Consider the following 27,912-nt stretch of genomic DNA (forward strand, 5'->3'; position numbering starts at 1 on the left):
CCCAGATCATACTAAGGTCTATTTATTGCATTAAAAATGAAAAATAACAGTTTTCTTAATTTTTGGTCGATAGCGCAGAGATGCTCCAGATTTACTTTCGTGCCATATTGGTCGACTAGCTTTTCACAGCTTTCATTCATTCATGTATAATGAAATAAAACCATATCTTTTCATTTTAAATGATATGGTTTAGAAATATTTGTATAAATGCTTCAATAAATGCGCCTATATATGTCAAAACTGCTAGCCTGCAGCTACAGTGAACACTGTTTTACAAACTGAACTACCCAATGAAATATGCAAACTTTTAAACTATTTACTAGTGCCCAAACCAAGTTACTTGGAGTGGTATTAACCTCATTTATCCATGAAGTCATTTAAATCCTATGTTTAAAACAAAACAGACACATCATTGTTATCAGTAAATTACCAAAGGGCTTACAGGGATTAGATTGTTCTTTATTAGGTGGTCATTAGAAGTAAGTAGAAGGTAAAAAGTTTTTAATGAAGCATGAAAGCTGTGCAGTTGTACCGAACGCTGGCTGGAAAAACCAAAGTCTATTGAAGCCTGTGATATCTAGAGGGAACCAATTTTAGCTGTACCACTATCTAATTGATTGCTGACTATAGAGTCAGTACCTTCTTTTTGGAGTTTCATTCTAGTTTATTTAACAATTAAGATTAAATGCTATACGATGATTGTAGACTGCCAACTTGGCTGTACATCTGATTTTGCCAACAGGAAACTTGCCAAACCAGGCCCCTAAGGGCTACTCCAAGGACCTTAGCAATTCAAACCTGCTCACTTAAAGCCATTAGTGCCCCAGCGTTTATGCTCCTCTCCCTTCAGCCAACAAGACATGGATAGGTCCCAAACAGAAGTGGTAATGAGGTCCTAAGCAGCCTCGCGGCTTCAGACAGAGAGACTGTGGAGCAGAGCCGACCGGTCCTGTCAGCTGCCGGGAACTCAGGCACAGAGAGGCCTGTGGTCCACTGTTGAGGCTCACATGGGACTTTAAGGCAAATGTGATCCTGACACATTGTTCTGGCATGCATAATAGGGCCTTTTCAGGGCTCCTCATGGGAGCCCTGGGAGCCTGATTTTAAAGAAGTAACGTGACGTTGGTTCGTTGGTTCTACCTCTTCACTTCTTTTGTCTCACAGCCTTGCTTATGGGAAGTTGTCCTATGACTCATGACTTCCTGCGTTTCCATTAGCTTTAAGGAAAATGCAGCACAGATTAAGTAACACCACTTTAAATTTTGTCTCTGCTTTTTTGACAGAATGGTCAGGCCAGGCTGTCCAGTCATTCTGCTCCATATCTTCAGCATCTTTGCACACACAAGAGGTATAAGACATGCAAATATTGAGCTAGCATACCGTTCTCTTCCTCAACTCTTACAATTTGATGAGCTCTTGTACATTATTTTTCAAGGTAACACTCAGGATACGCTGTATCCATATGGACCTGGCCATAGGGATCTAGAGACTCCAAAGATGGACGATGGAAGTTCTCCTGAAATTACTTTGCTCATCCCCTTTATTTTCTTCAATATCCCTTACCGCTCTATCTATGTAAGCCCTGAACTCCACAGTCCTTCAATCAATATCTTTAAAGCTAACTAATGCTGGACCATGAAACTGAAATAAAAATCCTCTTCTTTCCTCTCACAGGTCAACAACAATGGTGTAATCTCCTTCAACGTGCAGGTTAGCCAGTTCACACCAGAGGCTTTTCCCCTGAGTGACAGCAGGTCATTTATTGCTCCACTCTGGGCAGATGTGCACAATGGCATCCGCGGAGACGTGTACTACCGGGAGACCACCGAGCCAGAAATTCTCGAAAGGGCAACACAAGATGTCCGGAAGTATTTCAAAAACATGCCCACCTTCACTGCCACATGGGTCTTTATTGCAACATGGCACCAAGTCACTTTCTATGGAGGAAGCCAGACAACTCCGGTAAAGTTTTAACTCTGGCATAGTTTGAATTCTGGTCATTCACTTCCACCAGTATGTGGATAGGAACTGGCTGATCAACTTCATCTTCATCTGCTGTATTTCTCATGTGTACACAGACTGTGGTACTGTATATAAATGTGTGAGCCTCAATAATTGCCACCTGGTTGCCATATATGATTCAAACACACTCATTATAACAATTAACATGCCATTCAGACATAATGCTATACACGTGTGTTTGAGGATATTTTATGGTCCCTATGCAATTTTCTTTACCATCCCAAAGAAAATGGGGAAGATAAAATAATGTAAATACATTAGGTTAAGTGTTATTTGTAGCTATATTGTATTTTTTTGTTAGATGCATGTAGTTTACCCAGCTTAGCTTGCTATATTTTACTTTAGACTTCTCAAATCTAGCCAACATCTGTTTCTGGACAAGTAAACAGTTATTTTGCAATTTAAATGTAATTAATGCGTTTTGGGTGGTTTAGCTGCAGAGTGAATTACTAATTCGAAAGCTTACAATTCATCCCCAGCTCACCAAACATGTCTGTAGGATCCATAGCAATGGCCATGAAGTGGCAGACCACGTAAAGTTACAGAGCAGTGTCACAAACTCTGTAACAATCGGCAACGCTCTGATGACTCAGTGAATGCAGAGCTTCAAATCTCCATTAACATCACCACAAAAACTGTCACTGGGGACTTCATTCAGTGGATGAGCAGCTCCTGTTTGTGTGTTGGTGGTCCACTACTTTAGTCCATATAGTATATGTGCAAAAGGGGCTCATGCAATAAAACCTGCACCACTCAATAATGTTTTTAACCAGCCAAAACTGCCTTTTTCTATCACATGAATAGGTTTTTGTATAGATGACACATTAATACAAATTGAATTATGAGGCAGGAGCAAAAGTTAAACAAAACCTTTTCAGGTATATTTATTAATAGTTTATCAGTTTAACTACAAAGCAACTCACTACATTCTTCTATTTGTGTGGCAGAAAGCTATCCATGATTAACCCACCAAGTTGAAAATCTACCCGTTTTTGGCAGTTAGTGGGTATTTATTTCAGACCCTGTGTGTGTTTGTGTGTATGTGAAGCAAAAAGACTGCTGTGTGTATGAATGGTTGAAAGTAGCTTGTTGTGTCAAGCTATGTTAATGGTTAGTAAGGTTAGATAAGTGCCATATGAGAGATCACTTTTTCAACTGTTTCCGTTTGTAACAAGGTGGGCAATTCTCATCACTGTACAGAGCAACATAATTTTAAAATGATGCCAAATCAGGAACAGGTTTTTTGTATTGAAGTTTCCTGTCTATTTTGTGGATGTTAATTACATGAAAAAAAAAAAGATTTTCATCCATTATACATTTGTTTAGTGTACATTCACTTTTCTTCTTTCTTAAAATCTTTTTAATCTTGTTGTTTGATTTAAAGGTGAACACGTTCCAAACTGTACTCATCTCAGATGGCGTGGCATCCTTCAGTATGTTCAACTACGGTGAAATCACATGGAGCACAGGAACAGCCAGTGGTGGAGATCCATTAACAGGATTGGGCGGTACAACAGCTCAGGTATTCTCACTGTGCCTCCTAATTTCATAAGGACAATAAGGCTTTTCGTATACAGAAATTACTAGACATTCAAACTGATATGCCTCACAACTCTCCCCTTTTTAGTCAGGTTTTAATGGTGGAGATATTGGCCATTTCTTCAACCTGCCGGGATCGCGGTCAAATGATGTAGTGAACATTGAACAAACAACTAATGTAAATATTCCTGGGCGCTGGTTCTTCCGTGTAGACACTGAGCTGATTAATCCTGCCAATGGCTGCAGCTACAATGGCAAGTCAAACATCAAACACTGATAATGTGCATGCAGGCTGACTCTTTGCAAAGAATTCTTCACTAAAATTAGTCCGTGAAATGCTACTTTGTTCTACATCCTTTCCAGGCCGTTACTACAGACGGGGAGAGATCTTTTGGCTGTCTGACAGATGCTCACAGCGGTGTCGCTGCCTCGACATCAATAATGAGGTGCAGTGTCAAGAAGCTCCGTGTGGGCAGCTTGAAACCTGTGAGCAGCTGGAAGGAGCCTTTTACTGCCAGCCCACTCGCACCAGCACTTGCGTGGTATTCGGAGACCCCCACTATCACACCTTCGATGGCTTCCTCTATCACTTCCAGGGGACCTGCTCCTACCTGCTGGCTCGGCCCTGCTGGGAGGTAGCAGGGCTGCCCTTCTTCAGTGTGGAGGCCAAAAACGAGAACCGTGGAGCTGCCTCTGTTTCCTGGCTTAGAGACGTCACAGTGGAGGTGTATGGTCACCGAGTTACGCTGCCAAAAGGAAGTTTTGGAACAGTCCAGGTGAGAATCTATGGATACAGAAGGTAAGCACATAGCTGCTTTCCTCCTGGATACATTGTCCAGATATTGGTTAATGATTTCTATCTGTTCCCTTACCAAAACATCCTTTTTTCTCTCTTTAGGTGGATGGCTTGGTGAAGACTTTACCAGTCCAACTCCAGCTTGGTGCTGTCAGGGTGTACCAATCTGGGGTTGCCATTGCTTTAGAAACTGATTTTGGACTCTTGGTAACTTACGATGGCCAACATTACGCATCCATCTCCCTACCCAGCTCCTACTTCAACAACACTTGTGGCCTTTGCGGCAACTATAATGATGACCCTGCCGATGATCCCGTACTACCTGATGGCACTCTGGCAGAAAGCGTAGTGGAGCTGGGAGGCAGCTGGAGAGCAGAGGACACAGACTGGAGGTGTACAGATGGATGTGCACAGAACTGCAGCATGTGTGACCCTCTTGTAGAAGCTTTCTACTTTCGGCCTGACTACTGTGGGTTAATTAATAAAACTGATGGACCATTCAGGGACTGCAGAGCTGTTGTGGATCCTACAGCCTTTGTGTACAGCTGCGTTTATGATATGTGCAGCAACAAGGATAACATCACTACTCTATGCCAGGCCATACAGGCCTATGCTCTGGCTTGTCAGGCCCTTGGTGTCACAATACGACCTTGGAGATCTCGCACCTTCTGTGGTGAGATTCAGTTTGCTTAATGCTAAATTTGACATGAAAGCACTTATCTACCATATGAAATCAGAATTAATTTCTTCTCCGTTATTGTTTCTTAGATTGGTCTTGTCCAGACTTCAGCCAGTATCAAGTGTGCACAAGCGCCTGTCCAGCTTCCTGCTCAGACCTCACCGCTCCCTTGTACTGTGCTCATCCTTGCACTGAGGGCTGCCAGTGTGACCCAGGCTATGTTCTCAGTGGCAGCCGCTGTGTACAGCGTGAAGACTGTGGCTGTGAGCATAATGGCCTCTATTACCCTCTTAATGCGACTTTCTGGGTAGGTCCCAGCGGTGAAGAAGGAGAATGTACCCTCCGGTGTACCTGTGGGCCTGCTGGGGAAGTTTCTTGTTTCAATGAGTCCTGTAAGGAGGGTGAGGTGTGTAAGGCAGAGGTTGGCCTGCTGGGTTGCTACCCTCGAAGAGAAGGGGTTTGCTCAGTCACCCAAAACTCAGTGACATCCTCCTTCGATGGCACCTTCCTGTCGTTCCCAGATGACAGCTCTTATTACTTACTGAAGCTGTGCGCTCCAGTGCCAGCCAATGGCTCGATGGTGGAGGTGAAGCTAGGTCGGCGGTTGGTCAACAAAGGGCCTGCTTGGAAAAGACCTGTGGTAGTTACGCTAGCTAACTTGGAGGCACAGATGGGAGGGTTGGATTTTGATACAGTCAAGGTTAGTATTTCTTCATGAAAAGTAAAAATCTTGTGGGGTTTTTTTTTTTTTTGATTAGTGGGAAAATAGCAGAGTGGAGACTTCTGCACTGCCGCAAGTATATGAACAGATTCGCTTTTATTGAAACTGAAAATGCTGGAATTGTGATTTAGGTAGGGGTTTAAGCTGAAAAAACTAATTCAAACCCAAGCATAAGCAGTAGCAATAGAAATAAACAGCAAAAATAAATGCATTAATTATTTTTATCAGCCAGCAATGGTCATCCGGTAAACAAATGAACACAACCACAGTGGGACTACAAGCCAGTCAAGCCTACATCTACTATGAGTCCCATATCTGGAAAAATAGGAAGAGTAGCAACAGAAAGAGGGTCCTGGAATAAAATCTGTACCAAATCAAAAATGGGGATCACAAAGAATGCTATTTTCTTACCAGATTGGCCAGGTCCAGTGCTCCAGTTGCCAGCAGAGTGGCGGTGGAAACTGTGCTACTGTTGGCCAAAGACAAAGGAAAAAGATTTGTGGATATAATGAAGGAGGATATGCATGAGGTTGTTTTGACAGATTAATAAAATAGAGATGAGGTGAGATGGCAGCAGATAATCCACTACAAAGATCCCTAAAAGGAGCAGCCAAAAGAGGAAGAAGAATAAGCCGTAGCGTTAACAAACGGGTTGTTAAAAGAGGTTGTATGTGGCTAACAGTTAAAGCTGTTTGGAAAATGAATAAGTTGTCTGAAGTGCTTGGGAAATGATTGCATTAGCAATGTAAACTGTTAGCTAACACTATGAATGAACAAATTAATTGCTAAAATGGCTATCTGCAAATTAAAAAAACAACGTACCAATATTTTAACTAAAGGAATACTAGCTAGCTAGCTAGCTAAAATGAACTGGACGTTGTTAGGTAAAAGAAATAGATAAAACTCCTCCATTATCTTCTGAACGACTGAGAAAACTTTGTTTTAGCATATTATATTAATGCTTACAGAACAATAAAATTGTTGAAGAATTCTTTAAATAACAGAAATAGGGAAAAAAAGATGCTCTTACTATCTGTGCACAGAGGTTTTCTGGAAATTCTGATCCAGGGAGCTGATTGGTCACCAGGCAGTGAATTCATATCTTCTGATTTTCTGATCTCTAATCTCAAACATAATCTGCCCCCAAGCGGGTTATGTCTTCAACTTTAGTCACAAAATCTTGTTTCATAGTACACATCTCTGCTGTCTGTGTTGCTCAAAAATGTTAGTTTATTAGCCTATTCAAACCTAAAAATGGAAAAATGTATCTAACTTTAGCATCTGTTGACACAATAGTTATATATTTATTTTTAAAACTGTAATGCCAAAAAGACAATTGAATTTAAATCAGAAAGGTTCCAGTGATAAAGACATCCATACTCATAAAACACAATAATCACAACTGCAAATACTGACCTTGATTTCAAAGGAAAAAAATTAAAAACTTAACAAGAGGGTTTTTTTTAAAAAAAATAAATGGACCAGACTTACTAACAGTTAAATTTAAAACAAAAATGCCTGACAGCTTTATGAAGCGCAAAACATCTGAACTCATAATAAATGACTTAACAGTGAAACTGTGACTGTTTGTCACAGTTGTAAAAAGTAGTTTATAATTTACCGTTATGTCAAGAATAAAGTTGCTGTTGTGCCACATTAATAAACAAGAGAGCAGCTCTCTTTCTTTGGAGGTGTAATCGTTGGACGCTATGAAACTGCAGAAATTTAATTAACTCAAACAGCCAGAAGCAAAGAACACAACTATGTTTGCAGTCCACAATCTCTCTCCAGTCATTAGAGAGCCTCATTAAAAGAAAAAAAATGTTTGTGCTGAACAAGGCTGATGTTAAGACTTAAAAATGATCTCAGCATATCATCATTTTTGTTTGCTTTTAATCACCTGTAATAGGCTTGAGATTTGTTTGAGGCAATATGAGAGTGTGACCATAAAAGCATGTCTCAGACATTAGAAGTCTGAAAACTGGCATCTGGTTTTGGCATTTATTAAACTAACTAGTTCACATAAATGCACTTTGGAACATGAACGGTTTTTTAATGAAGGCCTTCTTGAGTCCAATGAAAATGAGGCTTGGAACCACCTGAATATATTTCACTTTTTTATTTTGCAGGTGAACGGTGAACTAGTGTTGCTCCCATACGTCCATCCAATGGAGACAATGATGATCTACAGAGCGCCGGGCAATGCAACAGTGGTGGAGTCCCGCGGTCTGCTTCGTGTCCACTACACACGTCAAGGATTCCTCAATATCTCCCTTTCAACCCTCTTCTACAATGTTACTTGTGGTCTTTGTGGTGTTTTCAATAGCAATGCAACCGATGACCTTCGCCTACCCAATGGACGCCAGGCAGAGTCAATCGAACAGTTCACAGACGGCTGGCGCTCCATTGCTGATGATCTTACCTGCAACGGTGACTGTGACGACCTGTATCGCATGTGCACAGACTTACGTCTTTATCAGAGCCCTTGGATGTGCGGCAATATCAACGACCCCGGGAATAGTTCCTTTCTTGCGTGTCACACAGTGGTTAACCCCTCGCCATTCTTCAGGAACTGTTTGTATAACATGTGCGTGAGGGAAGGGAACCGCTCAGCCCTGTGTTCTTCGATGCAGGCTTACGCCACCGCCTGTCAGGATGCTCAAGTAGGACTTGCTTCATGGAGGAGCACCACCAACTGTCGTGAGTAACCTATTACATGTATATAAAAGATGGACCATTACGTCAACCACTGGCTAGTGAGGGCCTGTTGTCAGGTCTCAAACTGAGCATTTTCCCTGGCGAGCTTGTTGTTTTGAAAGGCCATGTTACAAACAGCGGGAAATGACTGTAAAATCAAGGCATCCCCTAAACTATACACTGCATCATCTTCCATTTTTAGGCTAACAGGGACCATAAACTTAGTCCAGATGACTTCATAGCAGCAGCTGAGGCCATAAACATATATAAAAGTGATTACTTAAGGCACAAATGAAGGGCACTGAAGGAAATTTTTCTATAGATTTTCACACAGCTGGATTTCTTGTTGAAATCAGAGCAGTCACCTCTTGCTGGTCATTAGAAAGATCAGCAAGTCGTCGATTATCAAACTATTCTCTGTAGATCCAAAACAGAGATGCATAGACGAACTAAATCTAATAATTAAGTAATTAAAGTTTATTTATAAAGCCTTTTCACAGACAAGCAGTCAAAAGATGTAATCAAAATAAATAAACACTGGGATGAAGCATAATAGAAAAGCAATAGCAATACAAAATCAAGTTAAGATTGCTTTTTAAAGAAGTCCACAGAGTCAGCTAATTTCATTTGGGCTGGGAGACTGTTCCAAAGTCTTGGTGTGACAGATTGCAAGGTCTTTAATCTTTCATTAGGAAAAAACAAGAGATTCTGAGCCTGTGATCAAAGACTGTGAGCAGCAGTGTCTATAGTAAAAATCTGGTATAAATAACCTGCAGTGTGTCCAGACTATTTACCCCCAAACACATATAAATGAATTCTAAAGTCTTCTAGGACTTTGCCAAAACTCCGCAAGAAATAGGCATTACTAGCTAGCGGCTAAGCTTCTTATTAATCCATAATATTGTTCTGTTTATCCATATTGGATAAGGAGGGGGGATCTGAAGAATATCTCAGCTGCCATAGGACATGGAGCAGGGTACACCCTGGACAGGTCACCAGTCCTTTGCAGGACTGAGAGAGAGAGACAGCTATGCATACTTACTTTGAAACCTAGGGCCAATTTACAATCACCAGTTAACCCAATGTGCATGTGTTTGTGAGAGACAGCCAGAGTCCCTGGAGAGAAACCATACAGGTACTCTTCAGGGTAAATTCAACACGGAAAAGCTCCAAGCTGGATTAGAAACCAGGACCCTTTTTTGCTGTGAAACGACAGTGCTAACTTCTGCACCACTGTTCCACCCGTTTGTTGTTTAAAAAATGAATTAAAAAAGTTAAATTCAGATTTGTTTTAAACAACAAAGGCTGATCATGACTTTAAAAAAGTAGAAAAAAAAGAGAAAAAGGCTAAAAACCAAAAATAAACACAGTAAAAACATAGTCTTGCTGATGGGCTCTGAGTCATCAGAGCACAACAATGTATAATGTGTCTTGAAAACACATTTAACCCTCCTGTTTATTATAAGTTATTATTGAGTTTTACCACCAGCACTGTTGAAAACTTTGTTCCAGTAACAATAATAATAATGCGACTGGGTATTTTCATATATTTTGCATGAGAATTCTAAAAGTGGATTGTCCCAAAAGGAAAAACTCCCTTTTAACAGGAAGAAACCTCCAGCAGAACCAGACTCGGAGAGGGGCGGCAATCTGCCGTAACTGGTTGGGATGAGGGATGGGAGGCAGGATAAAATATACGCTGTGGAAGAGAGCCAGAGATTATTAATAACTAATGATTAAATGCAGAGTGGTGTATAAACACGAAGAGAGCGAAACGAAGTGTGTGAAGATGAAAAACACTCAGTGCATCATGGGAAGCGTCCATGAGCCGCGGTCTACTGCAGTATAACTAAGGAAGGGTTGAGGGTCACCTGATTCAGCTCAAACTATAAGTTTTCTTTTAAAAAAATCCCAACAATAACTTAACCTAATATTTAAATATTTAATTTCCTCTGTCGCAATGGTCTCTAGATTCTTTCTATCATCTCACTTGTTTGGAGCTGTTGTTTTATCTTGTTAGAAGGAAAGTAAAACTGGAACCAGTTACAGTGATTTTGTATTGTGACTGTGATACACAGTGTATTTTGTACTACACATAAAGAGGATAACATAAAAACACGTGTAAGATATTTGACTGAACATTGGCTTAAGTCTTGCTCTCCCCGACCTTCACTCTTCTTCAGCTCTTCCCTGTCCAGAGAACAGTCACTTTGATGAGTGCACCAACGCCTGCCCTTTGACCTGTGCCAACTTGGACGAACCCGAAGAGCCGTGCCCCCTGCCTTGTCAGGAGGGGTGTCAGTGCGAAGACGGCTTCGCGCTGCGGGATGGCCTGTGCGTGGCGCGCAGAGATTGTGGCTGCATCTACCACAGGCGTCAGCTGGCCACCAACCAGACGTTCTGGACAGACTGGGAGTGCCAGGAGCGCTGCTACTGCAATGGCTCTGACAACAACGTATACTGTCAGCTCGCGCCGTGTCACCCTGAGGAGTACTGCCAGGAGAATGACGGCCTGTATTTCTGCCAGCCGCGCTCTGAGGCTCTGTGTGTGGCAGCTGGCTATGGACATTTTTTGCCATTTGGCGGAGTGCCGTTCGAGCTGCAGAGCTCTTGCACTCTCAGGATGGTCACCACCAGATGTGGGAGGGGGAACATGGCGCACGTACCCATCACCAGAACTTTTCCTCCATTTAAACTGGCGGTTCGTAACGAGGACAGAGACACGAGCCAAGCAATTTGGGTGAGGGGTTTTGTGCTGGAGGTTTACGAGTATGAAATTGAAGCATCTCGAAGCTACAGAAACACCGTCACGGTAAGCATTAGGTTGATATATGAGAATGTCTGTGCAATGAGGTAATCTTCGACAGACTTTATTTTTTTTGCATGCCCTGTGAAGGTCGAAGTTATTGCATTTGTGAGGACATGTTATTTCTAATCAAGCCGATAGAATAACCAGGCAGAGGGTGAATTCCTCTTTGATTGGCTTAAGGTGGATCTAATTTCAATGGGCATCTTTTATCGGGCTGGATTTGGCTCAGACGAAACCTCGACCCTGAGCGACATTTGGACCAGGTTCACAAAGCGACTAAAAGATCTGAGGAGCAACATAAATGACACATCCACCCACACACTCGCTCACACACCCTTCTTTCTTTAATTTTCTCCGTTTCGCTCTCGCTCTGACAATTATACTGAGAGGAATTCACAGACACTCTTTCAGTCAGTCTTAATAGTAGCTGTTCACCACCTGGGCTTCCCCACATACTTGGAAAATATACAAGTCAGTTAGATTAGAGACTTGAACTTCTGTTTCTAGAAGTTGCTCCTGTAGGAATGATTTTATGTTAGTTGGGATCTTATATTAAATCTTTAACCAGTTTTACATGATTTCTCTCTTCACTTAGGTGAATAAGGAGCGACTGTACCTTCCCCTGAAGCTGGGCCCAGGAAAGGTCAATATCTTCACCTTTGGCATGCACCTCATTTTGGAGACAGACTTTGGCCTGAAGGTGGCCTTTGACTGGAACACTCTCCTGCTCTTGACTTTACCCCGCGACCTCTACAACTCCACCTGTGGCCTTTGCCAGGGCGTGCCTCTGTCCCCACCCACCCTTTCCACTACCGACTGGGGCATGGCCTGGGCGGAGAGGGACACTTTCTGCCAGGTGGGCTGCGGTGACTCCTGCCCGCGCTGTGGCCTCGGAGAGAAAAGCTCCCTAAACGACACCCCTCTCATGGTGGCTGATGCCAACATGAACGCTGGGAGCGACGATGAAGCAAATGGAGTCAGCACTGGCATACGTTTCCACATCGGTGACGGGCTCTATGTGTTTGTGGAGCCCGAGGCAGTGAGGCTGTGTGGGTTACTTGTTGATCGGGGAGGCGTGTTTGCACGGTGTCACAGCAAGGTGGCGCCAGCGTTCTTTTATCAAAGCTGCCTCCAGGACACCTGCTTGGATCAGGGAGCTCAGGATACGATCTGTAACTGGCTGCAGATCTATGCCAGCACCTGTCAGACCCAGGGGGTGCATGTCACCGACTGGAGGAGCGACACACCGTGTGGTGAGGAGATGTTTTTGTAGAGTTTTTCCCATTGTGTTATCACAAGATGTATTCTCCTTCTTAAAGTCACAAGCACCGTTTTAAGTTTCAGGTTTGTGTGCACCATTACTGGAGAGAATCTATAATTAAAATTAAGGCCAGTTTAAATGAATAATATTTACACGGACGTAGCTAGAAACCAGTGCCCTATGAACAGCACTTGGAGACAGTGGGGATAAAAAAATGAGAGAAAAAAATGTAATAATAGCATATGAATGTGTGATGGCTTTAAGATGGGAAGTAGAGGTGAAGTGCATCATGGGAGTTCCTCCAGCCAGCCTGAGTCTGAGAATCTGGTAACCCACAGGCTATTATGCTGACTTAGCTGGTATAACCAGATAAAATCCAAATAAAAAAGGTAAAACTTCGTCAGCAGATAATAGTTATCTGATGCATTTCAGCATGTACCATCCCTGTTTTGCTCCCCACATAGATTGTTTATCTGCATGCAAGGGAAGCTTGCAAATGGACACCAGAAAACTTGTAGCACCAAAACCTTTTTTTCTTGCCTGCAGAGATTAATTGCAGAGGAAGTAAGGAAGGGTTTACACTCACCTGATCCAATCCTAACTGTTAAGTTAAGTTTAAAGAGAGTTTCTGCTCCATGAATCCAGACTTGGAGCTGGTTCCAGAAGCCTGGTAGCTGAAGCATCTGCCTCTAGGAAAAATAGACTGTGTGTTGTGAAGAAGCGACAGCGTGTCATCATTAATGGCTGTTTTAATCAAAGAAAGTATCAGAGAGATATGTAGATAATTACCAGAAATGCACCCACCCACCTTATGCAGGTTTAAGATAAAATCATTAAAACCACAAATTGTAATTTTTAAGTTGTGTTTGTATATTTATTCTATAAGGAAATGAGCTACACCATGATAATTAGTGCATTTAAAACTGCATTTATATGGAATAGGTCCTTATTTTGGATGTTTTCTCTAAGCAGGGATTAACCAGGTTTGAAGTCCACCTCAACTTTCTTACACCCCGAAATAATAAATAATATAATAATATGAATAAAATACATTTCACCCAAAGGGCCAAACAGCTGCTGCACATCTGCATGAGCTCTTGACATGGCCAGCTGTTTCTTACCCCTAAACACGAAATATTTATTAACACCACAAACATTTTTAGAGTGGAGTTAGTGCCACTGTTAGCTAATATCTTTGCCAACCTGCCTGCTCCCAGTCCAGAGCTGTCCACCTAACAGCCATTACTCCAGTTGCATGTCAGTTTGCCCGCCCCAGTGTGCACCAGCCCGCGGCCAGAGGGACTGCAGCCAGGACTGCGTGGAGGGCTGCCAGTGCGACCAGGGCTACGTGCTCAACGGCAAGAGCTGCATCCTTTCTCAGAACTGTGGCTGCTATACCGATGGCACATACTATGAGGTCAGTCTCCCACCAAGCTCTATGTGCATGAATATATTATAAATGTTTAAATGTCTGGGTTATTTTGAGCAGTAGAAATATAGAAAGTATATAGAAAACATTAAACTAGACCTTTCTGGATCTATCAGTAAGTGCAACCATTAAGCTCTTAAAGTCCAAAATAAGTTGGAAGTTGCATGTAACCTTGGTTAAAACACTATTTGCAAATATAAAATCTTAAGAGTTTTTCTTTATTTTAGCCCAAGCAGCTTTTTTGGAACGCCGACTGCACCAAACGCTGCCAGTGCATCGGACGAAACCTGATTCAGTGCAATCCAAGGCGATGCAAGGCAGAGGAGGAGTGCACCCTCCGGTACGGGGTTCGGGGCTGCTTTGCCCGCCGCTCCCAGCACTGCGTGGCATCAGGCGGCGGAGTGTTCAGGACATTCGACGGGGCATCGCTGCGACTGCCGGCCTCGTGCTCCTTCGTCCTGTCCACAAACTGTCACAAGCTGCCCGACCTCTCTTTCCAGCTCATTGCCAACTTTGATAAATGGAGCACGCCCAACCTCACCACCATCTCGCATGTCTACCTGTATATAAATGAGGAGAATATACTCATCTCTGGCAGCACTGTCAAGGTAAGAGGCTAGGTGAAGTAAAGCAGAAGATAAGCATAAAGAGAGGCCACACACTGTGTAGCTGTCTAACTCTGTGACTTTGACACATGCACGTTTATCCCAGGATTACTTGAATCATGTTTCTTATGGTTTCTCTTCTTAAATGTAACAAGTTGTTTGAGTGAAGCAATATTGAAGATAAGTTGTATTGGAAATGAGTATAATGGATATATTCTGCAAAGAATGTGAAATATGCCAGGTAGGAGAAAAAGAGGGAAGAGAAGATTTGTGGATGCAGTGAAGGAGGACATCCATGTTGGTTTGACAGTGGAGGATGCAAGGGATAGGGTGAGATGATCAGCTGTGCCGACTTCCTAAAGGAAGTAGCCAAAAAGAAGAAGAAAATCATTTACTTTAGTTTTTAGTAAACTTCCTCTGTAGCTTAGTGTCCTGGGTTGTTGGTTGTTGCTAGGCAGCCAGGTTCTGAGGAAAAAATAACCAGTTTTTGCAACTTTGCCGTAAGAAAGCTACTTTCAGCTACGTGCTTATTCATAAGCAGTCGTCACAGATCCAAAGGGGATTTGTTTATCTCTCCAGGATCGAACTGGGGATCGTTTACTTGTTAACTGAACGAGTAAATCACTACACGATGGAGCCACTTTGCACTGACTGTTGCTGTTGGACAAGTTTGTTTTACTTTTTTCCATATTTGACATTAATTTCTGTATCTTTTGTTTTTTTCATCAGTGTCGTGATCTGAGAGGATGATTTTAATCTTTAAAGCATTATCGGCCATTACCTGTGTTTCTGAATCATTGTATAACATTAAATATATAAAATCATGGGATGCCAATTTATTCAAACTGGTGTTTCAACCAGTTAAATGTTAAATGTTATTTATGTTTTGTTTTTTTCTTCTCTGTGGTCACATTTAGAGAGCAAACTCTCCCACCCTTTCTGTGCACCTTTGGTGCCGACCAAATCAGCATGCCTAGATTACCTTCGTTACCAAGACGACACTGTGACCAAAAAAAGAAAAATATGATTATGGGATAATTGTACATGTTGAAACATAGTCAAAGATAGTCGTAACAGGTTATTAACTTTACACAGAAATATGCAGCCAACAACTTGGCCACATTATGGGGTGGCTGTAGCTCAGGCAGTAGAGCAGGTCAAGGTTGATGGTTTGATTCCTGGCTTCCTCTAGTTTGCATGCATCCTTGGGCAAAATACTAACCCCATGTTGTGTATGAATGTTACATAGGCACTAACAAAAGTTCTTGTGTGATTGGGTGAATGAATTAGTTGTATAAAGCACTTTGAGTGCTCAGATAGAGTAGAAAAGCGCTCTATAAGAACCAGTCCATTTACCATTAGAGACCATAAAGTGACTAAAACCATCACACTATGAAATGGACACTCTATATACCGAGGTTATTTTTTTTGCTTTTCATTTGCACCACTGCTTCTTCCTCTTTTAATCCTGCTTTAATAGAAAAATTGCCTCCCTCAGGAGATTTCTCCTTTTTGTTTATGTGATCAAGTTACTTTGTACTGGCCATATGGCTGCGGTCAAAGACGCTTTAATCAACCTCAACAAACAGATTGGATTCAAGTCTCTCTTTCTTTCCCAAATACTTGAAAAAGTTCCTGCAGCCCAATTTACCAATTACCCTGGCACTAATAGCCTATTATATCTCCTCCAGCTCTGGACTTAGGCCATGTCAGTCAGCTGTAAGTGCAGTCACAGAGGTAGCTAATGACTGATTGCTTTAAACTGCAGCTCCCACTGAGTCTTAATCCTGCCTGATTTGAGTGCACCAACATTAACATTCATTAATTTTATTGACAGCCTTAAGAAGCATGTTGGCGTTAGTTCTAATGCCCCGAAGAGGCTCAGATTGTCACAATCTTTGCTTCGGACTGTCTCTGTTCTTTTGTTTCATCCTAACAGCCAATCTTTGTATAAGAATGAAATCAGCTTATACCAATGACAGCCCAATTTTGTTTCCCACTCATAGGTGATCATGTTTAAGCTTCAATGTCAGTAACATGGCAATGTATTTATGTTAATATAACATATATAATGAGAAAAACATGGGGAATGTACATCTTTGATTGTCTTGCAGAGGTTTTAAAACGCTGCCACATGGTGTTACCACTACTCATGCTATTATATACTCATTTTCACACATGCAGCCCTAAACTACAGGAAACAAAGTTTTCTTAAACTACCTGGGCTATAACTTTTAACTTCTTACTCAGATATTCTATCTTAAGGTTTGCAAGCCCCATACTTAAAAAAACAAAACAAAACATGCTTAACATGAGCTCTTAGTTGTAAAGCTAATATTATTTAAATGATTTAGAAATTATCAAAAAATGCATTACTTGCATTTGGCTTCTTAGAGATGCTGTCTTTAGGACATAATGGATATCAGTTAGTGCTGACAATACATTTTACCCAGCTTTACCCCTCCTAAATCCCCAAATGTAAGCAGAAAAAGGCATCTAAGTAGGAGTGCCTCCTGGATTTAAAATGGTTTAGTTTGAGGTGCTCTGTAGTTCAACAATCCTTCAATATGTTTAATTTTTAACTGTATAAACAGAAATATTTCAGTCTTTACTATCACACTTTTAGACCAGCTTCAGAAATAACAAGGAGTTTGAACTCTCTGTAGTCTAAGTGACCACAAACATGGGTGACAATGTTTTGCTTTGCTTTGCATCAAATGGAACAGTTGTCCCTTTATTTCTGTCCTTTCAAAATAAATTGATAAAAATATGTACCAGAGAGGCAACAACAAGACAACCCCGAGAAAGGAAATGGTTTCACAGGCGTTGGTCACAGACCACAGCTTTCTGCTTATCCTTCCTGATCTTTTCTCTAGTTTTGCTTTTAGCTGGTGTCCTTTTTCCCTGCTGGTAGCTGGGTTGTTACACAAGCTAGACAAGGCCACAGGAGTACATCCACCCAGAAGCAGGGCTGGCATTTGCTCCGTTGTGCAATGAGGAGCGTGACAGTGAAAGTATCTAACAAAATGACCTCCAGCATGTTTCTGGCACTTGTTCCATGAGGGTGGCCTGACACACTCTAGTGGCACCTTTGCTAATGGAAGTTACAAATATAACTATAGTTCTGGGAATTCACAGATAACTGCCAATGGCAGGAAACTACGTAGATGGGTCTCCTCGTGATCTGCGCAGGTCCGGAAATAAAATCGCGTGCATGATGTGTACGCTACTGAGGCGTGTATACTATAAATACTACGTGGTAGCTTACATCTGGTCTCTGGGAATCTTCTCACACTGAGACGTTTTTAGCCGCCAGCAGGTCTGACAGTCATCCTGGAATTCAGAGAATCATAGTTACCTTTGTAACTTCTGCTCTGATTCATTCCCCCCTGTCTGCCAGTGGGAGTAAACAATGCAGATGACTTGTACCAGTACTGTCACAAGGAACAACTTCCTGGTCAGCCAGCAGCAGAACAGCTGAAGCTAATGTGGGCTCTGAGGCCACATTAAGCTAGTAGAACCTAGCAAATGTGAAAGACGCTGCCCAGGATGCCACTGTTCACCAAGTAAAACACCACTCATTGCCACCCAGTGTGGCCACACCGCTGATACAGTGGCAACTAACACCAGAATGGACCGGTGTATTTGCTGCTATATGCACCTGTTTTACTGAGTTCCTCCTGTTTCCTCCTTCCCATTATAACATATAGAGAGCTGCTCTAATCATCTGTATGGATGCCTTCCATACTGCACTGGAACCATGAAATTATTCATTAAAATTCACAACAAATGTATTAAATAGTGAAACAATTAAATGTGTCATTAAATATATACAATAGGAATTAAATAATTTTTTTTAAAGTTTAAATGAAATAAATTAAATGTATGTATTTCGTTAATTAGTTAATTCCAATTTAAATTTATTAACACATTTTATTAATTATTTAATGATGTATTTATTTAACACATTTTAGCACTCTAGGCCCTCCTTAATGCTGGTTACTTAAATAAAAATTTCTTGTGTCCCGAGTCAAAAATCTTCATGTGTCTGCCTCTCCTGTCCTCACAGGTTAATGGCACACCAGTATCCGTACCATTTGTAACAGGGCTGATGACGCGCCTGTCCACATCTGAGGGTTTCATTGTCATCGACACACCCCAGGACATCCAGGTTCGCTACAACCACTTTAACACCCTGAGCATCACAATGGGCCAGCGGCTCCAGAACAAGGTGTGCGGCCTTTGTGGGAATTTCAATGGGGACCCTAATGATGACTACATCACCTCAAGGGGCAAGCCAGCTGTCAGCGCCCTGGAGCTGGCACAGAGCTGGAAGACCAACGGCATGCAGAACAGGTAGATGAGGCTCACAGATGGGGAGGAATTTACGGTCCATATAACCAGTTCTTGTAAAACCCTTTGGCTGTTATCCCCAAAATATAAAAGGAAAAGTTAAGGTTACTTAATCCATAAGTCATGCGTCTGCAAGCATGTGCATGTCTTAAACCCTGGATATTAACTGGCTGTTGCTCAAACATATCACTTGTGCAAATCATTTATACAGATAATAGCAAACGGAGCAATTCTAACAGGGCATTTGCTCCTTCTTTGCTCGCGTCCTAATACTTTTGACAGTTGGATTTTGGTCTTTCTCCTCTAGTTGTGATGAGACCCAGTACGTGGCTTTGGCTCAGTCCTGCGACAACTCGGCCATCCTGGCTCTGCAGAGTGAAGATGCCTGTCAGAAGCTCACCCAGCTCAAAGGCTTCTTCCAGCCATGCCACGGCCTGCTGGATCCCCGTCCTTTCTACCAGTCCTGCTACCTGGATGGCTGCTACAATCATCGCAAGGCTCAGGTCTGTGGATCACTGGCCGCCTATGCAGAAGCCTGCCGGTCCATGGGCACCCTCACGACCAAGTGGATCACCCAAGAGAACTGCTGTAAGGGCACCGTGAACTTCTCTCAGACTCAACGCCCACTGTGGAAATAAACACAACTTTGCACTTTACACAAATATAAACCAGCGCTAATGCTGAATTTACCAGACGTACTAAAAGTGAAAGTATTGGGTCTCATATATTATTGATTCACACATTATGAGCTTAGTTTGCTAAGATTTCCAGATTGCCTTCCATCAAGACCACTGTGTTACTACAATGAGATGTGAAATGTAAATTTGTTTGACTGCTTTGTCACTATTAGATACATGCATGTTCTTAAAAACTTTGTGCCTTCATCTGTGTGACAGTTAACATTGTGTGTGGACCTGTCTTTAGCAGAATGGATCTATGACCCCTGTGCAGGAGAGATCTGCACAAACTTCACCTGTGAGCTGGAGAATGGAGGCGATCTGTGTGGCTGTCCGGAGTTACCCACCAACACTGAAGGTGAGTGCTTCATCCAGCTGCAATCACTCAGTTTTAAATATCTGACACTCTCAGTGTTACTTGATTAGCCAAACATTTTAAAAGCTATTAAAAAATACTTTTTTATTTAATCATGACTATGGTGATGTTGATGTTTGTTAGGCGAGGATGACATCATCCAAGCGGAGGTGACCTGTAAGCATGCTCAGATGCAGGTTTCCATCTCCAAGTGTAAGCTCTTCCAGCTGGGCTTTGAACGGGAAGATGTCCGGATCAACGATGAGCACTGCGCTGGCATTGAGGGAGAGGACTTCATCTCCTTCCACATTAACAACACTAAGGGACACTGCGGTTCCATTGTACAGGTCAGTTTGCATTCGTTTCTGTTCCAGCGTGTTCGTCATCACTTTCGAAATGTGATAAAGCTCCTCGCAACTCAGTTTGGATACTTTTAGACACTAAAATGTAGTCGTCAACACGATCTACCAGGGGTCTCAAACTCCAGTCCTCGAGGGCCGGTGTCCTGAAACTTTTCCATGTGTCACTGTTACAACACACCTGAATGCAATTAGTAGTTCATTAGCAAGACACTATAGAACTTGACTGCATGCTGAGGTGGCAATTCAGCCATTTGATTCATGTTACAGCAGCTCATGAGTGAATGAACATGGTGCAATAAAAGTACTTTTAGAAGTAAATTTTTCCAAACACTTACTGTATTTTCCGGACTATAAGGCGCACTTAAAATCCTTTAATTTTCTCAAATTAAAGGATTATAAGTGCGCCTTGTAATCCGGTGCACCGTATGTATGAATTCCGGTTGTGCTTACTGATCTCGAACCGATTTTATGTGGTACACGGCTCTCAAAAATCTGTCAAAAAATGTTTTACTATGACTTCGGTAAGCTACGAAGCCGCACTGCTTGATGGATTGTTGGAGCATTATGGCTACCGTAGTCAGGAGCCTCGCGGAGCAGTGTTGCCGACCCCCTAGCGACTTTTTTTCTAAAAAAAGTCGCTAAAAAAAGACGTGAAAGACATTACAAAAAACAATAATTGCTAAAAGAAATTTAATTTGTAGTTCTAAATAAATTCTAAATGCATTTAGGACGTTTTTTGCTCACTTCATGTCTCGTCCACGATGTTATTTCTCTCTCCAGCAGCGTAGGTTACAATTACATTAGCATGACCAATTATGCAAATTAGGTGATGACGTCATTTAGCGACTTCTAGCAACTTTTAGGACAACCAATAGCGATTTTCCTTGCTGAGGAGTTGGCAACACTGTCGTGGAGTAATCTGGGTCCAAAACTCCATTCGCTTCAGCTCCTAAAGTCAAACGAACACTGCTGCGTCACTGAGAGTTAAAAACTGTCTAAATTCTTTCATCTTTAATAAAATGATAAGAGTTGCTGCTTTACCAGGTGTAACAATTAAGCTTAACATCCAGGCACCCATGAAAACAGAATGTATTAAATTTAACGGAGTTAGAAGTTAGCATGAAGTTAGCTCGCTAGTTTCCACCTAAACATAATATAGCATGTTCTGACTGAGAGATTTCTAGAAAAAAATGCAAACGTACAGCTCTGCTATCACTTCCAACATAAATGAAGACACAAAACTAAACAGCAGTGACGTTTGTAGGGTTGCTACATGGTGGCTAGTGACACAGCTATGTTAGCATAATATAAACATAGTGAAGCTAAAGGATGAATGCTAACTTTTTCCACTCAATAAAAGTTAATGGGAAAGTTCCCGATGGTTAGGAACAAATGCAATCACATGGCAGGATGCTGTAAACAGACCAAACTTCAGTCAGGAGAACAACTGAGATAATCCATCCACAATACGAGGTTAGTTATTAGTCACGGGAATAGAGCAGCTGCAAGAGAATTCAGCTATAGTGAATCAATGGTACGGAAGTGGAGGCAGGAAGAAGAATGAGTTGAATAAAGTTTGATTATCTGACTGTTTAGTTTCACTTAATGCGCCTTATAATCCGGTGTGCCTTATGGTCAGAAAAATACAGTACTTAAATTTAGTTGATTAGGGTTAGGAGTTGACATTTCAACATGCAGTGAAGTTCTATATTCTTGCTAATGACCTACTAATTTTATTCAGGTGTGTTGCACCAGGGACACATGGAAAAGTTTCAGGACACTGACCCTCGAGGACTGGAGTTTCAGACCCCTGGTCTACACTATCTTGGAAGCGACATTTGCAGCATTTTAACTGAAACTGCCACAACACGTGCCAATGAATAATTTTGTCACTGCCAGCTGGCTGGCTAGGTGGCACTGGCACAGACAACCTGCCCCCTTCCTACTGGCTGAAAATTGTTTGGTAGACCCGCCCCTTCGATTGGCTACCCCTGCTCATCAGTGTAAAAGATCTTACGCACTCCAAATTTGATGTCCACTTGTGGGAAGATTGGCAACTCATGAATGTGTTCCTCATGTGAATAATCTTTTTCACTTTAAAGTGATCAACAGAGTCTTATAACTTCCTCAGATTGATGTTGCTTCTTTATATTTATTGCTGATGTCTTTCCTCCATCGCATTAACACACCTGAATGTTGCAAACCAGAAAACTGTCAAATTTTCTGCTTTTATAGACGTGCGTTAGCAGCTCCTGGCTCTTAAATCCTCATAATTCTGGCTAATTCTGGCTAATGTTTTTGGTGAATACATTATTATTTAATAATTTAATTATTATTATTATTACTAAATGATTCGTTTTTATGATGTCTTCTGTCTGTACGCTGTTTTACATTTTTTTGTATGGGTGAAATCAAAAGCAGCAGCTAGGAATATTTGTTCCTTTAATGTAGAAATTTGAAATTATGAGTCACCTACGCTTTATTTCTCTTACAGTCCAACGGCACACACATCATGTATAAAAACACTGTGTGGATAGAAAGTGTGAACAACACTGGGAACATCATCACCAGAGACAAGACCATCAACGTGGAGTTTTCCTGCGCCTATGAGCTGGACCTAAAGATCTCACTGGAGACTGTCCTCAAACCCATGCTCAGGTCAGGCAGCAGAACACAAATATGCACCAACGAGTGCGGCACAACGGCTGACCGCTTGGATAGTCATTTCTTTTTCCTTTTTTCTCCAGCGTCATTAACCTCACCCTACCGACCCAGGAAGGAAACTTCATTACCAAGATGGCTCTGTATAAAAACTCCTCGTACCGCCATCCTTACAGAGAGGGGGAGGTGGTGCTCAGCACTCGAGACATCCTGTACGTAGGCGTCTTTGTGGAAGGAGCGGATGAAAACCAGCTCATCCTTATAGTGAATATGTGCTGGGCCACACCGTCGCGCTACAGCAGTGATCGACTCCGCTACATCATCATTGAGAGAGGGTGAGGTTTATTTAGTCCTGGACCAAAAATGCTCAAAAGAGAGGTGGGAAAAAAAAAGATTTTATTTTATGTTTTAAACTCAACAGTTTTTCTTTGGCCTTCCTTATCTCTTAATGTAATCCAAGATGAAGTTGAGGTGTGATCGGTGTAAACTATGCAGCTCTTTATGAAGCCTATGGGTTCACTACAGTCTGCTGCTTTACAGTCTGATCCACACATTTTGAGAAAAAGAACATGAAGTAATAGATACAGTCACTGTGCATGCCCTTTGCATGCCCTCACTGTGCCGGCAGTGTCTCCGGGTGATTGTGGCTCAAGAGTTGGGAGTTCGCCTTGTAATTGGAACATTGCCGGTTCGAGCCCCGGCTTGGACAGTCTCGGTCGTTGTGTCCTTGGGCAAGGCACTTCACCCGTTGCCTACTGGTGGTGGTCAGAGGGCCCGGTGGTGCCAGTGTCCGGCAGCCTCGCCTCTGTCAGTGCGCCCCAGGGTGGCTGTGGCTACAATGTAGCTTTCCATCACCAGTGTGTGAATGTGTGTGTGAATGGGTGGATGACTGGACGTGTAAAGCACTTTGGGGTCCTTAGGGACTAGTAAAGCGCTATACAAATACAGGCCGTTTACCATTTTACTTCCTCAACAGGCCACACCACGGCATGTTAGTTAAATTGGTTTTTCTAAATTTACGTGAGGTAGATAACGTGCTTGAGGTGTTTAGAATAAAGCACTATGAATGTCACGGCCCAAAGGTTTTGCATTATTTTTCGATTCCTTCTTTATTTTTGTAACTTTTGGGTTCCTGTTTAATCTATTACTGTTTTATTATTGTAGTAGTAAGTGTTGTTTCTAATAATAATAATATAATATGATAATTATTATTATATGATTGTTAAGTCTTTGAGCCCTACTTTTACTATATAGTAATTCTAGTCCATAGTCCTTCTGTCCGAGTCCTCTAAACTCGGTGATTAGTATTTGTCTTTTGTTCACGTCCTGCTTCATTTTGAAGGCTGAGTGTCTGTTTATGCCCTGCATTACTTTTACTTCCTTCCCCTCTTTTTTGTATTAATAACTTTGTCTTTCTGTGTTCCCCTTGAATTAGTTCATCCAGGTTTAGCATGTCCTCTAAACCCTCCCTGCGTCAGTTATGGTTGTTGTTCCTTTCCTACTTTAGTTTTGCATCTTTCCTGTATGACTTTTCACCTGTTTCCAAGAAACACTACTTCCATGACTATTTATACACACTCAAGAGTTATCTCCTTAGTCATGTATGTGTATAAATAGTCCTGCCCTCTACTTTGTCTTCATTGTGTCATCTATCTGGTCCTGCGGGTACTTCTTAGTTATACACGCATGCTCGGGTCTTTGTCATGCCTTTGCATTTGTGATCAGTGTTTGGACTCCCTTTTAAGACTTTGTTTAGTTTGGATGTTGACATTATCCATATTAAAAGCTCACCTTTTGTTGACCATTCTGCCTCCCAAGTCCCACAACCACCTTCTTGACTACAGCACATTTAATATCATTTTATTCTAGGTGCCCAAACATTAAGGACAATACCATTGGCATGGCAGAGAATGGCGTATCACTCACCTGCCGCTTTCACGTCACCGTCTTCAAGTTCATCGGGGATTACGATGAAGTCCACCTGCACTGTGACGTTTCTCTGTGCGACTCAGAGACGAACGCCTGCAAAGTGGTGAGTAAATCAAGAAGAGCAATAAAAATCTGAAAGCGTCCTGCTGTGTGTTTGGGTGTTGACGTATCAATGAACTGTGTGTGCAGAACTGTCCACATAAGAGAAGAATGTACTCAGAGGACAGTGACCATAAAGAGCACATACTGTCTGTTGGACCCATAAGAAGAAGAGGTGAGCATAGTTTTAGATAGAAAATAGCTTATTGGGTAAAATACACGCTTTAGAGTTTATTGTTTAAGTAATCTATGGAAAAACAAAAAGCCGTAGGTTAGCTTCTGATGTGTTTTCAGAGTCTGACTGGTGTGAGGAGAACAATGGAGGCTGTGAGCAAATCTGCACCAGTAAGGCCGCTGGGCCCATCTGCAGCTGTGTGACTGGGATGCTGCAAAGAGATGGGAAGAGCTGCCGGGGTAAGGACAACAAAAACACACATATGCATTCTACAAATACCTAATTTTATGACCTAAACCGCGGCAATATCAGCCCCAGAAAAACAGAAACTACACATGAGGGTCACCAAGCAGGTTTTGCATGTTTCTCAATAGTTTACAGTTTCCATCATGTTTCACACAATTGGAGTTTTAGAAGCAAAGCTAATAAAGTTTAAGTCTTGTAGATACAGCCACTAGACACTTTGTAAGTACCAGATTGGACCCCTTATGCCTTCAGAACTGCTTTTATCCATGATGTCAATCTCCACCACAATGTGCTCTACTGGACTGAGATCTAGCGAATGTGGAGGCCCTTTGAATACAGAGAACTCACGTGCCGTGTCCCTTTATAACCACAGTGCCCGCGGTCAAAAAGGAACGGCATGGTCAGCAGCAAACGGTGCCAAGAATATGTCCCTTCTTCTCTGAATTCTGGCATCATCAAGGTTTTTCCAGCTAGAGAAATGCCACTCACTGGAAATTGTATCTTTTTCAGACTGTTTCTCTGTAAACTCTAGAACTGCTTGTGTGGGAAAATCCCAGCTTAACAGCAGTCTCTGAATAATCAGACCAGTCTGGCACCAACAACCACACCCCGTTCAATCACTTTAGTCACCTTTCATCCCCATTCTGATGCTCAGTTTAAACTTCAGCAGGTTGTTTGATTCATGTCTGCATGGCTAATAATGAGTTCCTGCCGTGTGATCAAATAATTAGACATTTGCATTAATGAGCAGTTAAACGGTGCAACTAAAAAAGCGGGCAAGTTTCTGTGCATTAAATCATAAAATTTAGGGCGTTTAACTTAATTATTAGTTAATAGATTGGTTCATATGAATTCCATATATTTATAACTCTTGTAGCTTTTGCATGTTGCACACAAACTAAACTGGTAATTTGTAAAAACCAGTAGCATTAAGACAGTATTTCCACCACATGCACATTTCACAAATGTTGTCACACTCCCTTCTTTTTTTCCAGCCGTGAGCTCAAGCAGTGACATCACACCTGCGATTCCTCTGCTGAGCGTCAGCGCTGCGATCTCCGTGCTCCTGGCTCACCTTCACACTCTTCTCCTCTCCTAACGCTCTGTGAGCTAAGAGAAGGCAATAAATGACAAAGATCAAACACACAAAAAGACTTGAATATGCACAAAGTATCATCATTGATTAGCCAGTAGATCAGCTGTGTTTCAGCCAGAAAGTCAAGACAGAATATACTGTACACCGACTAATTTTTGTCTCCACGTTTCATTGATAAAAGGTAAGTCAGTTTTCTAGATACATGGACAGTCAGTCAGTTTCACTGCTTTGTTGTGTTTTTCTTCATCCCCATGTGCTCCCTTATTTACATTTATCAGGACTCCCACTGTTTATCACTCACCTAAAGCCACTATGTGTAGATGTTTTCATGTGATTATAACATATTTTTTACAAATTTCTTTATAGGAAATTAACAAATTATGCATGCTACCACCAGATGGTGCCAAAGAAAGTAATTTTCCAATCCTAGACATACAAACTTGAAGGTACAACAGCTAAAATCACACAGTGATGTTTATGGAAAGACAATGGCTAAATTAAAAAGAAACAGTAATATAACTGATTAGTTAAAAAAGGCATAATTGTAAATCATCAGGGAATGTGAAATGTGATCCCACCTGTTTGTATTTATACCTGATATTATTCTACAGTCACACTAAGGAAAGCAGTGGCTGGAGATCACGACTGTGTGCAATGAACTTGCGAATTTTTTTTGCCATTGAAATTGTTGCTTCAAAGACAGGATCGGGTCTATGACCTCTTAGTCAGATGCCATCTTTAAAATGACCTTAGTGTAACAATAAGACGACGTCAGTCTGCTATCGTTCAATTGAATGCACTCAAACTGGCAACTGCATTCAGTCTGTTTGTGATAATATAGTGATTATGAATCAATCTGCTGCAAATCACATTCAAATCAAACTTATATTAATCAGAAATTCCCACTGACTACACTCCTCCATAAACGGTGACGTAGCTGCTGCTTATAACCAGAATACAACTAGTTGATTACAGCATGCTAGCAATTTGTCTGTGTTTGCAAACTTCGAGCGATCAGTTGCTTGGAGACGTTGCCTCCCACCAGGCAATGTTTGCAACTACCTTGCAATAGAAAATCAACTATATGTTTGCACTAAGTACTTGCAAGTAAAAAGTAAAAAAAAAGCAACAAAACACAGCAATAATCAGGCAACCATCAGTTTTGACTGTTTTTACTCCAGTGTGAACTATTCATGAATCCCATTCTGTCCAAACTGTGATCAGATCTTAATGAATAGGTGGGGTGCAACAACTAGAAACCCTCATGATTGTGATTTAATTGATTTACAGAGCCATCAAAATGTAAACATCAAACTATTTTATTATTAATTTATGAATAAATGACATTTAAATAACTGTAAATTTCCAGTTTCTCAGTGGAGAGGTTTATTAAAGTTACCT

At 41.6% G+C, this 27,912-nt stretch overlaps 1 protein-coding gene across 1 annotated transcript; it reads left to right on the plus strand.

Annotated features, from left to right (window-relative positions):
• The first annotated feature begins 1,284 nt into the window (after positions 1-1,284).
• On the plus strand, positions 1,285-27,083 carry tecta (tectorin alpha). The gene is made up of 23 exons (XM_087846916.1): positions 1,285-1,348; positions 1,436-1,575; positions 1,675-1,962; positions 3,407-3,544; positions 3,650-3,815; positions 3,925-4,337; positions 4,460-5,030; positions 5,126-5,736; positions 7,887-8,420; positions 10,745-11,266; positions 11,859-12,516; positions 13,742-13,941; positions 14,181-14,561; positions 18,628-18,914; positions 19,219-19,499; positions 19,836-19,946; positions 20,088-20,290; positions 22,800-22,963; positions 23,053-23,301; positions 24,836-24,998; positions 25,085-25,169; positions 25,289-25,408; positions 26,411-27,083. The coding sequence occupies exons 1-23, from the start codon at positions 1,285-1,287 to the stop codon at positions 26,512-26,514; spliced, it is 6,453 nt and encodes a 2,150-aa protein (XP_087703042.1). The 3' UTR covers positions 26,515-27,083.
• Positions 27,084-27,912: the final 829 nt, after the last annotated feature.

This window comes from Neolamprologus brichardi, chromosome 10 (assembly GCF_056152115.1).
Source record: "Neolamprologus brichardi isolate AB-2024 chromosome 10, ASM5615211v1, whole genome shotgun sequence".
In the NCBI taxonomy this organism is placed as follows: domain Eukaryota; kingdom Metazoa; phylum Chordata; class Actinopteri; order Cichliformes; family Cichlidae; genus Neolamprologus; species Neolamprologus brichardi.